This window comes from Zingiber officinale, chromosome 3B (genome assembly GCF_018446385.1).
Source record: "Zingiber officinale cultivar Zhangliang chromosome 3B, Zo_v1.1, whole genome shotgun sequence".
Lineage (NCBI taxonomy): Eukaryota > Viridiplantae > Streptophyta > Magnoliopsida > Zingiberales > Zingiberaceae > Zingiber > Zingiber officinale.
In genome coordinates, this window is record NC_055991.1 from 124,812,169 (window position 1) to 124,825,132 (window position 12,964).

A 12,964-nucleotide genomic window follows, 5' to 3' on the forward strand; every position below is an offset into this window, starting at 1 on the left:
AATAGGATCCTTGATTCTAATTCAAGTTACAGACTGTGCATAGTAAATGTGCAAGTACAAAATCTGCAGGAGTAATTTTTCAATGGTTAATTCTGAACAGAAGATTGTTGGCAATACAATATAAATGCATCAAGTTAAGATTGAATTCTTTTATCTATTTGATAATAAATAAATGTCATTAATCCATCTACTGCTCTTTGTTTGCCGAACAGATGGATGCTCCTGATTGGGAACAAACAACACTTATTTTGAAACGTTCAAACTATCTGATTAAATTCAAAAAGACAGACAGAGTGGTGGTGGACGAAAAATATTCACCGGAGTTAAAAGTATGTATTGTAAGTAATTTGCGACTGTATTTAGTACTTGGTTTATTGACCATTTGTGAATACACTGCTACTGATTTCACAGATGAAAGTTCCACTTGGTTACACAACCCAATTTGTGCTGACCTGTTCAGATGGAACTAATTTACCACTTTGCACTGACGATTGTGGTCAGCCATTTAACGTCGAAAATGATGTCAGGTGAGTTCACTCAAAGCAACACAAGCTACTGTTCCTTATTTATTTTCTTCTTTTTTACTTTTTGCTCTTTTTTTATGTCTAACTTCTCCTTTGGGGACTTGTGCAGGTTACGTGATATTATTGTGCTGACCATGAGATATTTCCAATCCAAGGTAAATACTGACTGATGTAGAAGTAAATGATGTTTCAACTTTCATGTGACATAGCTGCTGCTACTTTTTTTTTTTTTAATTAAGCTTTTTTAGCATCCACCTATCTTCAAATTTGTCACTATAATGGTTGTGCAACTAAATATATTTTACCTCAAGTACCTATTTTGCAACTTGGATTGGCCATGTATAGCCTTTGAATCGATTGGCATTGCATATGCAGGTAGTTCCAATTAAAATTTCATATTTGAATATTGGTTGTCTTTTTCTTGCAAATAAGAAATTATCAATGGAAATGGACAGCTATGGAAGTAAATATGGTATTTCTTTCCTAGATAATAAAACCCAGCTGATGAATTGCAGTAAGCTATTCCTTTTGTTCTAGTATCCTGATGAATAACAAACATCTTAGAAAATCTTTAGTTTATATTTTATTTTACCATTTTGTGTTTTGTTTATTTTGATTTGTTAATGCAATTATGAGGCACTGATCCTGAATCAATTTTCGGCAGGCTCTCGATGCTAAAAAGAAGCTGAAGGCCTAGAAGACAACTATATCTAACTATATTATAATTTAAGTTAAATTCTACCACTTTTCATTCTCTATTTTTATATTTTAAATAAAGTTAATGTTCCATGTATTCCTCTTTTTTTAGCATTAGTAATTGATTTGTGTATAGCTTCTTCTCTGCGGTGTTTTTATTTTTATGGTGACGAAGGTAAGGTTTCAACTATTAATTTCTTGGAGCATCCATGGTGTGTCCATATTTGATACTCAGCTCCAAGAGTTAGTAATTGCATGTGAATTTGTGGATTAACATAATTCTTTATTGCGTAAAATTTCACAATATGAGGCGTGTGGATTACAATTGAGATATATCAATATTTATGATGGAATGGATCATGATGGTGTTTTATATTGTTGTTTTTCTATAACAACAAAATGTTTCTTTATACATGATGGAATGATGCAACTGAATCGGAGGGCTCGCTAGACTTGGACTCAGCTTGATGGGACTATAACTTGGTTCAGTAGGCTCGGATCATGCTTAGGCAGACATTAATCAGACAGTTGGCATGCCTACCTGGATCTGAGTGGCAGTGTGTTATTATATCATACCTTTTATCATTTGTTGCATTATTAAAAGACCTTTTTGCCAAAAAAAAAAATATGTCGATTTAGTATTTTATTTCCATAATGCAAGCTCAATGAATATGATCATTCTCCACCAATCCTCATATTTAGTTTTGTTTGTAACGTGAATTATGGTTATCTTGAATTATTTTGCAATCTTATTATGGACAAAAGGCGAATGAATGGCTCGATTTCATAAACATCTATAATTTTATAAATTATTTAAACAATGTTATAATTTATAACCCCATTGTAAATTTAAAATTTTATATTAATAACCTTTTTAATCGTATGATCACTGATTTATGTAAAAGCATAAAAATATAGGATCATTAGAGATTTAGAGGGTATAGTAATGCATAAATCTTATACATATATAGTTGTATGTAATGTAGACTCATATTTTTTAAAAAAGAATGATTTTATACCATCCTAAGTATAAAAAACTAAAAATCTCTGGTCCGGTGATAGTTTCATATAAAATGGCTGGTAATAAATAAATAAATAAAAACAGTGGGCTTCTCCAGGACTCAGTGGCGAGAAGTAAATAAAAACATCGTGACTTGGACTTTGTCACGAGGACAGTTCGCAGCGGTTCCCATATTTTAGTCCGCATCATAGTGTTCCTATATATATATATATATATATATATATATATATATATATATATATATATATATATTATTTTCCCTATTTTTCTCTCATTTCATCTTTCTCACTTCCCCTCCTATTTTCTAAAATTAAAAAAACGTTTGCATTAATCAAATTAAGGATTTGATTAATGGGATACGCCAACGTTATTGGTTGGTCTGAAGTTGTGGTTGATGAGGGGTGGATGCTGTCGTCATGCTGCGGCGTATGTGACTGTGGTGGTATATACACACACTACTAACTAATATAACGTTGCCGCATCACGACACACTTCCCTCTACTAGTTTTCCGTCCCTAAAGTCCTGCACCACCTACCATCCACCGCCACCTCTGACCGATTTCCACTTTCTAGTTGAATCCTCGGTCGGTTTCACAAAGATCGATGATGGAGTAAATGGTCCGTTCCATGATCGAGCTGGGTAAGTTCCAGAAAGATGGATGTAGCATTAGTTTCTTAAGTAAGACGATATTAACTATACATTGAATTACTGAGACGACTATTGCTTAAAACAAATGATGCGAGCAAGACAATATGGAAGTCATCACCTCTGAGCTAGCCCTTTATTCTTGCTTATGTTGTTAGTCATCAAACTCATCGTTTCACTGTATAACCCTAGCTCGCCTTCGTGCGACGTCCACGCTAAGGCCGGCCTTGCTTGGCAGTTGGCTCTGAACTGAGGCCTCGCTTGCCTTTACTGCCATCCGCCATTGAGCCGGCCGGTGAGCCCTTGCTTGCTTCCATCATTTAGGCCTCGTTCACATTTCGTTGCCAGTTAAGCTCCACTACCTCGTGCCCCATCGCTTCTGTCTGAGCTCTCCAGCTCAGTGGTACCTCTGCATGCTCCACCTGTTGACGAACAAGCCAGGAGTCCTCGCTCATGTCCACTAACTACCATGTAATTTCTTCTTATATATGACTCCGGCAAATAAGGAAATAAGCAAGGATTAATCATAAGGTAGCGAAATTCAAAGATCTGACACCACTTCCTCTGTTAAAATAATTTTAATTAGTTTTTTTTTTATAATTTTTTACTCAGAAGGAAAAAAAATAAAATAAGCCAAATAGAAAATTGTTGGACCCAATAAATGAAATTAATTCTCACCTTTTTTTCTCAAAATAAAAAAAAAGAGTTATGTTTTCCTTCCATATTACACGGGCGAGGGCGAGACACAGAAGATAAGGCCGACCATCTCGCTCTCGCTCTCGCTCTCGCTCTTCTACATAGCCGCCTTCTCCCGCCGCTTTCCTCCAATCCCTGCATCCTCTTTGCCTTTGTTTTTACTATCAGAAAAATCAACAAGAGAACCGACCCTTGTTTCTCGACATGGCGATCGACCACGAATCCCCTTTCAAAGAGCTCAACCTCAAGAACAGACGAATCACGGTGACTTTAATTTTCTATTCTATCTCGATCGAAATGTCTTTGTTTCCTTCCTTCCTCCCAAAGAAAACGCCTCTTTTTCGTCCGTGTTCCTCGTGTTAAAGTTGCGGTTTCCGATACGGATTTGAAACAGGGCGGCGGAGCGCTGGAGGACGACAGCCGGTGGCCTCGGTGGTTGCGGCCGCTGCTGGCGACGCGTTTCTTCGTCCCGTGCAATCTCCACTCATATTCCCCCCACAAGAGAGAGTGCAACATGTACTGCCTCGACTGCGCCCACGCCGCTCTCTGCTCCCTCTGCCTCGCCCACCACCGCGACCACCGTACGATCCAGGTTCAGTTCGAATCTTCTCTGAATCATGCGATATTGTTTAATACAATGGACGCCAGCTAGCTAGCGAATTAATTAATAATGCTCGATGCATCCGTGGCAGATCCGGCGGTCGTCGTACCACGACGTGATCAGGGTCTCGGAGATACAGAAGGTGCTGGATATCGCCGGCGTGCAAACCTACATCATCAACAGCGCCCGCGTCGTCTTCCTCAACGAGCGTCCGCAGCCGCGCCCAAGCAAGGGAGTCGCCAGCACCTGCGAAATCTGCGACCGGAGCCTGCTCGACTCCTTCCGCTTCTGCTCGCTCGGCTGCAAGGTACGTCTTCCTCGGACGAAATTAATCCCAATACCTCTCCTCCGGAGTATTAATTCGCGCGCTGATTAACTGTTCCTGGAAATGCCTGTGTTCTATTAGATCGCTGACCCCGGGAGGAAGAAATCAATTGCGGCTTCGTCGTCCGCGACGAGCTCAAGTGATCGAGGGAGCGAGAAGAGCCACGTGACGCAGAGCTTCCCGGCTGTCTTCCCCCCATCGTCGGCGGCGTCTGTCGCCGTCAGCCACCCGCGCGTCAAGAGGAGAAAGGGCTTTCCCCATCGTGCGCCATTTTGAACGCTACTTAGCTTGCAGTATGGATCTGCTACAATGACACTAATTAATTCTACCTATAAATGTATATACTGAAATATCTATCTATCTATCTATATATAATATTAATGATGATATAGAAATCGGTGGAATAAACGATGCCTTTAATCTAGATATATATGCTTCGTCTTTTAACTTCCTGATTCTCCCTGTTTAATTAATTAATTGGGATCAAAGTATTGGGTTAGTTTCAGTTGGTCATGTGATGCATAGCTAGTGTTGGATCGACAGGAAGGTAGATGTCCCCTGTTTTTTCTCGGCAGTTTGCTATGCTGAGTAAAGGATTATGCGTTGGGCGAGGAAGGTATTTCCAGGCACACATAAATTTTGAGAACAAAAAAAAAAAGATTTGGAAGGACAAATAAATATGGTTCTTAGACACTTCACCGATCCTGACGCTGATAGTTTAAAATGGGTCGAGTGGTATAAATAAATTTGGAGCAAGGCTTTAAGGCAGAGGACGATTTGGAAAATTGTGTGGTACGGCCCCACCGACCAAGTGGCTCCGTTAGTCGTCCCGTGGACCTGTTAGTCATCCCGGAATAATGGTGCAGCCATATAAATCTTTCTGATTTTTTAAATATCTAATATCTAACGAATCTAAACTTTCATGAATAAATAGATGATTTTTTTAGTGAGTAATTTATTTAAAAATATTGGATTAATTAATTATTTATGATGAGCATTTTTTGATTTATCTGATCGGTAAAAATTGATTAACCCAAGATTAATGAGCGTATGTTGAATACATAATATCAACTACTACTACTAATAATAATAATAATAATAATAATGATTATGTCTGGAATCTAAGTCAAACGGACCGTCGGAGTGAGGTAAATGAAATGTTGACCGAATCGCGACATCCCGGAAGGGGGTATGCTGAGATGACTTCTGTGTTGACCAAGTCGTCAGAAGTCCTTTGGTCAACGCTACCTACAACCAGTGATCAAGTCGCCCTGGTCCCTGGTACCCCGATATTCGAGGTAGATCCAACGAGTATATAAGTAACATACTAAGACGTATAATAATGAAATGAATGTAGAGTGAATACGAAGAACGTGTACCCTGGCCAAGGGGAGCGCCTCGGATGGGACGCTGCTCGAGTTGTCGTAACCCGGAAGAGTAGATGACTCTGAGCAGGATGAAGGGTTGGATCTGACGAAACAGAGCAGGACGCGACACAGAGCCGGAAGACGAGTTGTAGGTCAGGAGATAATAGTGGCACGCAGGCCAGAAGGTACTAGCGGCACACAGGCCGGGAGGTATTAACGGCACGTAGGTCGGGATACAATGACGGCACGAAAGTCGGAACATGATATCGGCACACTGGCCGAGATATGACACAACTCAGAATCTAACACACAGGTCGGATGACACAAAGACCGGAACATAACAAAGACGGAGCACGATCAGATAGGAGCCCACGGGTAGCGAGGGCGCGGAGGCCCGCTCAACCTCAAAGGCGCACGACATGGTGGACGACCCAGAGGTGGCCTGCGATGAGGCGGCAAGAGAGGCGGGGTTGCGGCGTCCTGGAGGAGATCGCCAATAGGCGGCTGTGGACGTTGGAAAAGAGGGAGATGGAGGCAGCGCTTGGCTACCGGTGGCCCGGAAGGCGGTGGTCGTTGGAAGCGGCTGTGGGCGCTGGTGTACTACGGGAGAGGGAGACGACAGGTGTGGCGCCGACCTAACCCACAGTGGGGACTGCGAGGCGACTCACGACAGCAGCCTGTGGAGGCCAGCGCAGTGGAGGAGATGATGGAGATGGCGGTGTCGGTTCTATTGAGGATGTGCAAGGAAGGAGGAGATGAGGAAGAGGAGGGGCCCTGCGTGCAAGAGGGAATATGTCAGGGGAGACGACGATGACCTGAATCTGCTGTGTGGTTGGCAGCGAAGAAGGTGTAAGGTCGTCTTCCTGCTATGGTGAGCAACAACTAGGGGAGAAGAAGTGTCCCTCTGCTTTAATGGTGCCAAAGAGGAGAAGAAGAGGGGTCGGCAACGTGCATAACTTGTGGCAATGGCGTATGAGAGGCGGCTTGGTGACGTGAGGAAGAAGAGAGAGGAAGGGGATATCTACCAGAGCTGGCTTCGTCGGATTTGCGTGGCCTCCAACAAAAGAACCTCGTAGAGGAGAGAGGCGTGCGTCGCTATGGCGGCGGGTGAGAGAAACGACGTCGACAATAGAGGAGAAAGGGGGAGGGGAAGTCATCGTGCTCGCATGAGGCCTCATGCATGAGAGCAAGGAGCTGCCGACATCGGATGTCGGAGGCAGAGAAGGAGGTGTCCTCTACATGACCCTCATGGCGGCGGCAGCATAGTAGGAAACCCCTTAGAAGGAAAACACCCTCCTTTATCCACGCGTGAACATTAACCTAAAAAGGGGTACTACAATCAAATGACCAAAATACTCCTCTCCCTTCTCCTAATTCCTTCTTTGCCCCGAAACCATATCCACATCAAATAATAATAATAATAATAATAATAAATGAACCTGTTAGTCGTCTCGTGCATCGGCTGAGCACATTGTTAATTTCTCAGACATCTAAACATCGAATTCCAACTTCGGGCCGTTAGTTGATCCAAGCTTTGATGCCTAAGAGGTGAAACGGGCTTTCTAAGTTGTCTAGATTCAAATCTCACCGAGAATTGAGACAGAGCCGGGGGCGACAGTATAAGAATAGATGATGAAAGAGAAATAGATAGGAGGTAATGACATGGTCTTCTTCTCTCAACATAAATATATATATACCTTATATACATTTCGTCCCTTTAATATGAAATTTTTAGCTCAATTCCACCTAATCGAAAACCTATTAAATTAGGAGAGTTTGAAAAACTCCTGATATTAGACTGTTAGTTTGAACTATATATCTACTTCCCAATTTATTTAGACGGCAGTGGAAAAATTATATGAGATCGGATTCATTCTCTCCGTATTTAAACGGTAATTATAAAATAATAATAAATAAATAAAATTATGAACTCGGCCGTTAGATCAGCCGGCATCTTTGGGCCCGGTTTGTAGTGGTCCGCGTAGGCTATGTGGCGGTTTGGTATTCGGACTTACTACGGACACGTGTCTATGTTTGGTTAGGAACTATCATGCGTTAGAAAAATAAATAAATAAAAATTGCGACGGGAAAGGTCATTTATTACAATCATATTGTTTAAAAAATATTTTTAACAGCAGTGTTGGATAACATTTTTTAGATTCAGAAGTGTTTTGATAATATAATGTCTACCTTTAGGACTTAAAATTGTTTACCAATTAAGCATTAATTTTTATCATTTAGAACGCCACTACTTGTGATGTGAGCCATGCCAAACAAGTGGACAGGGCTAGACAGATATGATCCAAATGCGAGCCGTGCCAAACATGGCCCAGTCTGACTCAGCTGCTGCAGGCACAGACGGCTTGAATTTCATCGATGGCTTTTCACTTTGCTACGTTGTCAATGCTGTGTTGGGTTTTTGATTTAAAGTTAAAATGATGGAGCTTTAGCACTCGCTACCTTTCCCTACTTCAAGCCCCAAAAGCGACACCAAGAGGTGGTTAAAGAATCAAAGTTGGGTTTGGGTGCACATCAAGTGGCCAGCACATCAGACACCCTTTTGGATTCTCTTCGTTCTTAATGTCAAACTTTATGACAATAACGTTTAGGATGATACGTGGACATCCTTCTCTTCCTTTTTAATTGATACCAGATATTTTATTTACATCTATTAATCATGACCCATCTAATTTTATAAAAAAAATTCATTAACCATTAAGATAAATAAAAAAAGTACTCGGTAACTCATTAACTAATATTTTTAAATCAACTACTCATTAAAGAAAAAATAATTAAGTTGATGTCGTGCGAAATTTTTTTTATGGTAATTATCATTCATCTCCTTATTCGTCCACAGTGATAATTGAATTAGGCTAACTTATCATTGCAAACGTGGCCGGGGGCATTTACTTCGCATTATGATAGCTATAGCTAAGTTAGGTTAGCCCTAGGGCCAAGTAGCTGGTATTGTGATAGATTTGTAGAAATAAGTAAGGATTGATTTTATCTAATTTACCTCTCTACGTATAATTATGGGATCAACCGTATGGGATGGTCGAGGTCACTTTTCTTTTTAGAAATATATTCAAGTTAGATTAATTTTAATTTGATTATTTGAACAGTGTTAATTAAATTAGTAAAAAAATTAATATGATAATATTTCATATGCTATAATTTTAATAAAATTAACATAATTTTACTATAATATAATTTAATAAAATTAAATTGTTGTAACAATAGCTTTCTAGGAGAACTAGCTGGGCCAAGGGTGGTTTCGCTAAGGAAGCCCAATTTTAGCCTATCATAGGCCTTTTCAAGATACATTTTAAATAAAAAGCACCCTTTCTTCCCTTCAATCTGTTGAGAGTAAGTTTTAGGGTTATCCTGGAAATGGTGTCCGGTCCTGGCAAGAAGCTCGATTGTTCTGGAGAGGTGGGCTTTACTAAACTCGAACGTATCCGAATCACACTTACTGTAGATACCATTTTGCCTACAATGATACAAATAAAGGTTGATCTGCTAAATTTAGCTTAATTTCTATAATATCTCACACTTTGGAATGAAGATAATATGACTATGGTTGATATTAATTCTCAGGCTTTCTCCTTCCTCAATTGCCTTCCTGAAGAACTTGCAACTCTCATAGTACATATATATAGTCATATTCAACTGGCCGGAAAGGTTTATATATGTAATAACTCAAGTGTACACATGAAAGTGTTGAATTTTGAATTAAATTCAAATCATTTTTTGGTAATGTTTTTAATCCCACATTGCTAAGTGGAGAAGCTTGGAAGGGCTTATATAGGAAGTCCTTCCATGCTTGCTTAGCAATAATAAGGGGACCTACATGCATACGCGGGCCAAGCCCAAATCAAGTGGATTTGGGGGGTTCGAGCCGGAAATCCATAAACCGGGCGTCACGTACGCGAGGGGGGGGGGGTGCAAATCCCCAGCCCGTGGGCCTTGCGCTCACGGGCGGCCCGGTCTATTTTTGCTAGTTTGGTTCAGTCTGAACCAAACCAGTTTTGGTTTTTGTTCCGCATAAGGAACGGACGCGACACCGCGCGTGAGGAGACGCGGACGCGTTTCCTCGCTAGCGAAGCAGTGCTTCGTACCTCCTCAGAGTGGATAAAAGGGGACAAGCAGTGCCTCTTTTCTTCACTCAATCTTCCTTCTTCTCCCTTCTTTGTGCGATACATTCTGCACAACACCTCCTCTATTTTTCTTTTCGAGTTCGAGTCTTTCTGCGCGTTTGTTGTGTCCTGAGGCTTGGTCTTTCGGCGAGCTGAGGTTGGGTCCGAGTGTCGCGTCCGTTTTGGAGTGCACCTACGGACAAGACGAGCGGTTGTCGGATCTTGGGGGAATTTTGCCGGGGAGCCTTTGCACCGTGAGGCGGCAATAAATTCTCTAAGGACAATCGGCGTGCCGACGCTTCAACCGGATAACTATATTCTAAACCCGACTACTTTATTTATCTGTCTATTACATGCTATTTTTGTGTCAATATAATACTGCTGTTTATATTGCTTTAAATATATTACCAACATTCTTAGAGAATTTATTGCTTCTATCAATAGACATGATGAATGATAGGGTAATAGGATCTGATGAGGCTAGTGCTAGACCCGAGAAATTTTATGGGCAAAACTTCAGACGTTGGCAACAACGGATGAAATTTTGGCTTACTACCCTAGGGTTATTCTCCGTTATAGAAACAGACCCTCCTTCACCTACTGAAGAGGAACCTGCCCGTAGTGCTGCCTTAGAGAGGTTTAAGCAAAGGGATTATCTCTGCCATGGGAGAATCCTGTCTGCCCTCTCAGACGCACTATTTGATGCTGCTCAACCTCTTCAGCTAAAGAGCTGTGGAAATCTTTGGATAAAAAATATAACTCCGAAGATTCTGGTTTAGAAAAGTATACTGTGGCAAAATTCCTGAACTTCAAAATGGTTGAAGGCAAATCTGTGGTTGAGCAGACACATGAATTCCAAGTTCAAATTCATGGTCTTGCTGAAGGAGATATGCCATTACCTGAAAAATTTCAGGTCTTGTCTATCATCGAAAAATTGCCTCCGAGTTGGGAAGATTTTGACATGACTCTTAAACATCGGAGAGGTAAAATCTCTCTAGAAGATTTGATTATTGCCTTAAATATCGAAGAAGAACATCGGAAGCAACATAAAAATGATGATACAAGAATGCCTATGGATTTTATTCGAAAAGCAAATGTAGTAGTCTCATCTGACAAGAAGAAATTCAAAAATCAGAAAATGAAGAACAAGATGAAACCCAACCCAAAGGTTCAAAAGAAAACTGGAACTAAACCTAAGCCTTGCTGGGCATGTGGACAGGTTGGACATTATGCCAAATTCTGCCCTAAGCGAAAGGACAAGAACCAAAGCAATACGTCCAACACCAAGGCACAAGTAAATGTCGTGACTGCTAGTGACGACACCAGCGATAGGTTTGTTACCTTCAAACCCGAACTAAACTTGATCTATCAACCCAATGAATGGTTGGTTGATACAGGTGCTAATGTACACTGTTGTGCTGATCGATCTGCCTTCCTTACTTATCAGGTAATTGAAGGCACTTCCGTGATCATGGGGAATCATTCTGCAGCCAGGGTGTTTGGAATAGGACAAGTTGACCTGAGGTTCACCTCTGGAAAAGTCCTGTCACTGCATGAGGTGCATCATGTTCCAACGGTCCGTCGGAATTTGATTAGCGGATCAAAGTTAGTCCGTGCTGGTTATGAGTTGAACTTTAAATGTAATAAAGTTGTAATATTACATTTAGAAACCTTTATTGGAAAAGATTACCTTAATGAAGGTTTATTTAAATTTAATGTAGAAAATGCTACTTTAAATAAAACTTCTGATATTGGTTGTTCATATAACATTGAGTCTTATGATCTGTGGCATGACAGATTAGGACATGTCAATTTTAATACCGTAAAAAGGATGATGAATCTTGACATGATCCCTAAGCATGCTATAAATGATAAGAAAAAATGTGAAATTTGTGTGCAATATAAACAACCCCGTAAACCCTCCAAATCAGTTGATAGAAATTCTGATATTTTAGAATTGATTCATACTGACTATTGTGAGTTTAACGGTGTAATAACGAGAGACCATAAAAGGTATTTCATTACCTTCATTGATGATCACTCTCGTTATTGTTATGTTTATTTGCTAAAAACCAAGGATGAAGCTTTAGATAAATTTATGATTTTTAAATCTGAAGCTGAGAATCAAACCGATAAAACTATTAAGAGGTTAAGGTCTGATAGGGGTGGAGAATTTACCTCGAACCTGTTTCAAAAATTTTGTCAAGATACAGGTATAATCCATGAGGTAACTGCTCCATATAGTCCTCAATCCAACGGTATAGCAGAACGAAAAAATCGAACCCTTGAAGATATGATTAATTCCATGTTAGGCAGTTCTGGGTTACCCAACTTTATGTGGGGGGAGGCTCTATACACTGCATGCCATGTGCTAAATAGAGTCCCAATGAAGTCAAGGGATAAAACCCCATATGAGCTTTGGAAAGGCCGAAGGACAAGTTTGAAATACCTTAAAGTGTGGGGATGCCTTGCAAAGGTACTAGTACCTGAACACAGAAGGAAAAAACTTGGTCCAAAGACCGTAGATGGTATCTTCTTGGGTTATGCTCAAAATAGTATTGCATATAGGTTCCTGATTATTAAATCAGAAATTCCTGGAATAGATGCAAATACTATTGTAGAACTTCGCGATGCTACATTTTTTGAGGATATATTTCCTATGAAGACGAGAACACCTCAATCTAGTATTCCTACTAGAAAAGAGCCTTCTTCTGTAGAGGTCCCATTATCCGTAGTGGGTACACCTTCCTCAAGTCACTCTAGACTAGATAAATCTAGTGAGTGTACAGAACCGAGAAGGAGCAAGAGGCAACGTGTGTCTACGGATTTAGGCTAGGACTTTATCACCTATAATATAGAAGGTGACCCTGTGACATATAGAGATGCTATGGCTTCTCCTGAAGCTAAGTACTGGAAAGAGGCCATTAAAAGTGAAATGGACTCTATTATCTC

General features: G+C 40.5%; 2 protein-coding genes and 1 long non-coding RNA gene across 11 annotated transcripts in view; 2 read left to right on the forward strand and 1 right to left on the reverse strand.

The window, feature by feature from the left end:
* The window catches only part of LOC121967584, a 33,950-nt gene extending 32,370 nt beyond the window's left edge, over positions 1–1,580 (forward strand). For 7 of the 9 annotated variants that reach the window (XM_042517896.1, XM_042517900.1, XM_042517901.1 and 4 more), the window contains 4 exons: positions 213–338; positions 412–527; positions 634–679; positions 1,189–1,580. In XM_042517896.1, the coding sequence (XP_042373830.1) occupies positions 213–338; positions 412–527; positions 634–679; positions 1,189–1,221 (321 nt within the window). In that variant the 3' untranslated portion in view covers positions 1,222–1,580. Of the gene's footprint in view, positions 1–212; positions 339–411; positions 528–633; positions 680–1,188 lie in introns of those variants that run through there. The other 2 variants (XM_042517902.1, XR_006107805.1) reach the window with 2 other exon arrangements.
* A 2,207-nt stretch (positions 1,581–3,787) lies between these two features.
* LOC122055194 (protein RGF1 INDUCIBLE TRANSCRIPTION FACTOR 1-like) lies at positions 3,788–4,785 on the forward strand. Its single transcript, XM_042616572.1, has 4 exons — positions 3,788–3,847; positions 3,978–4,175; positions 4,276–4,491; positions 4,591–4,785. The coding sequence occupies exons 1-4, from the start codon at positions 3,788–3,790 to the stop codon at positions 4,783–4,785; spliced, it is 669 nt and encodes a 222-aa protein (XP_042472506.1).
* A 752-nt stretch (positions 4,786–5,537) lies between these two features.
* On the reverse strand, positions 5,538–7,168 carry LOC121967586. Its single transcript, XR_006107806.1, has 2 exons — positions 5,889–7,168; positions 5,538–5,787 (listed from the first exon to the last, which is right to left on the reverse strand). It is a non-coding gene; the product is annotated as an uncharacterized LOC121967586 (long non-coding RNA).
* Positions 7,169–12,964: the final 5,796 nt, after the last annotated feature.

Excerpts from the sequence above, each read along its gene's own strand:
- LOC122055194 (XM_042616572.1), top strand. The coding sequence starts at position 3,788 with ATGGCGATCGACCACGAATCCCCTTTCAAAGAGCTCAACCTCAAGAAC. Across the intron at positions 3,848-3,977 it reads TCAAGAACAGACGAATCACG|GGCGGCGGAGCGCTGGAGGA; the intron begins GTGACTTTAATT and ends GATTTGAAACAG. Across the intron at positions 4,176-4,275 it reads GCGACCACCGTACGATCCAG|ATCCGGCGGTCGTCGTACCA; the intron begins GTTCAGTTCGAA and ends CATCCGTGGCAG.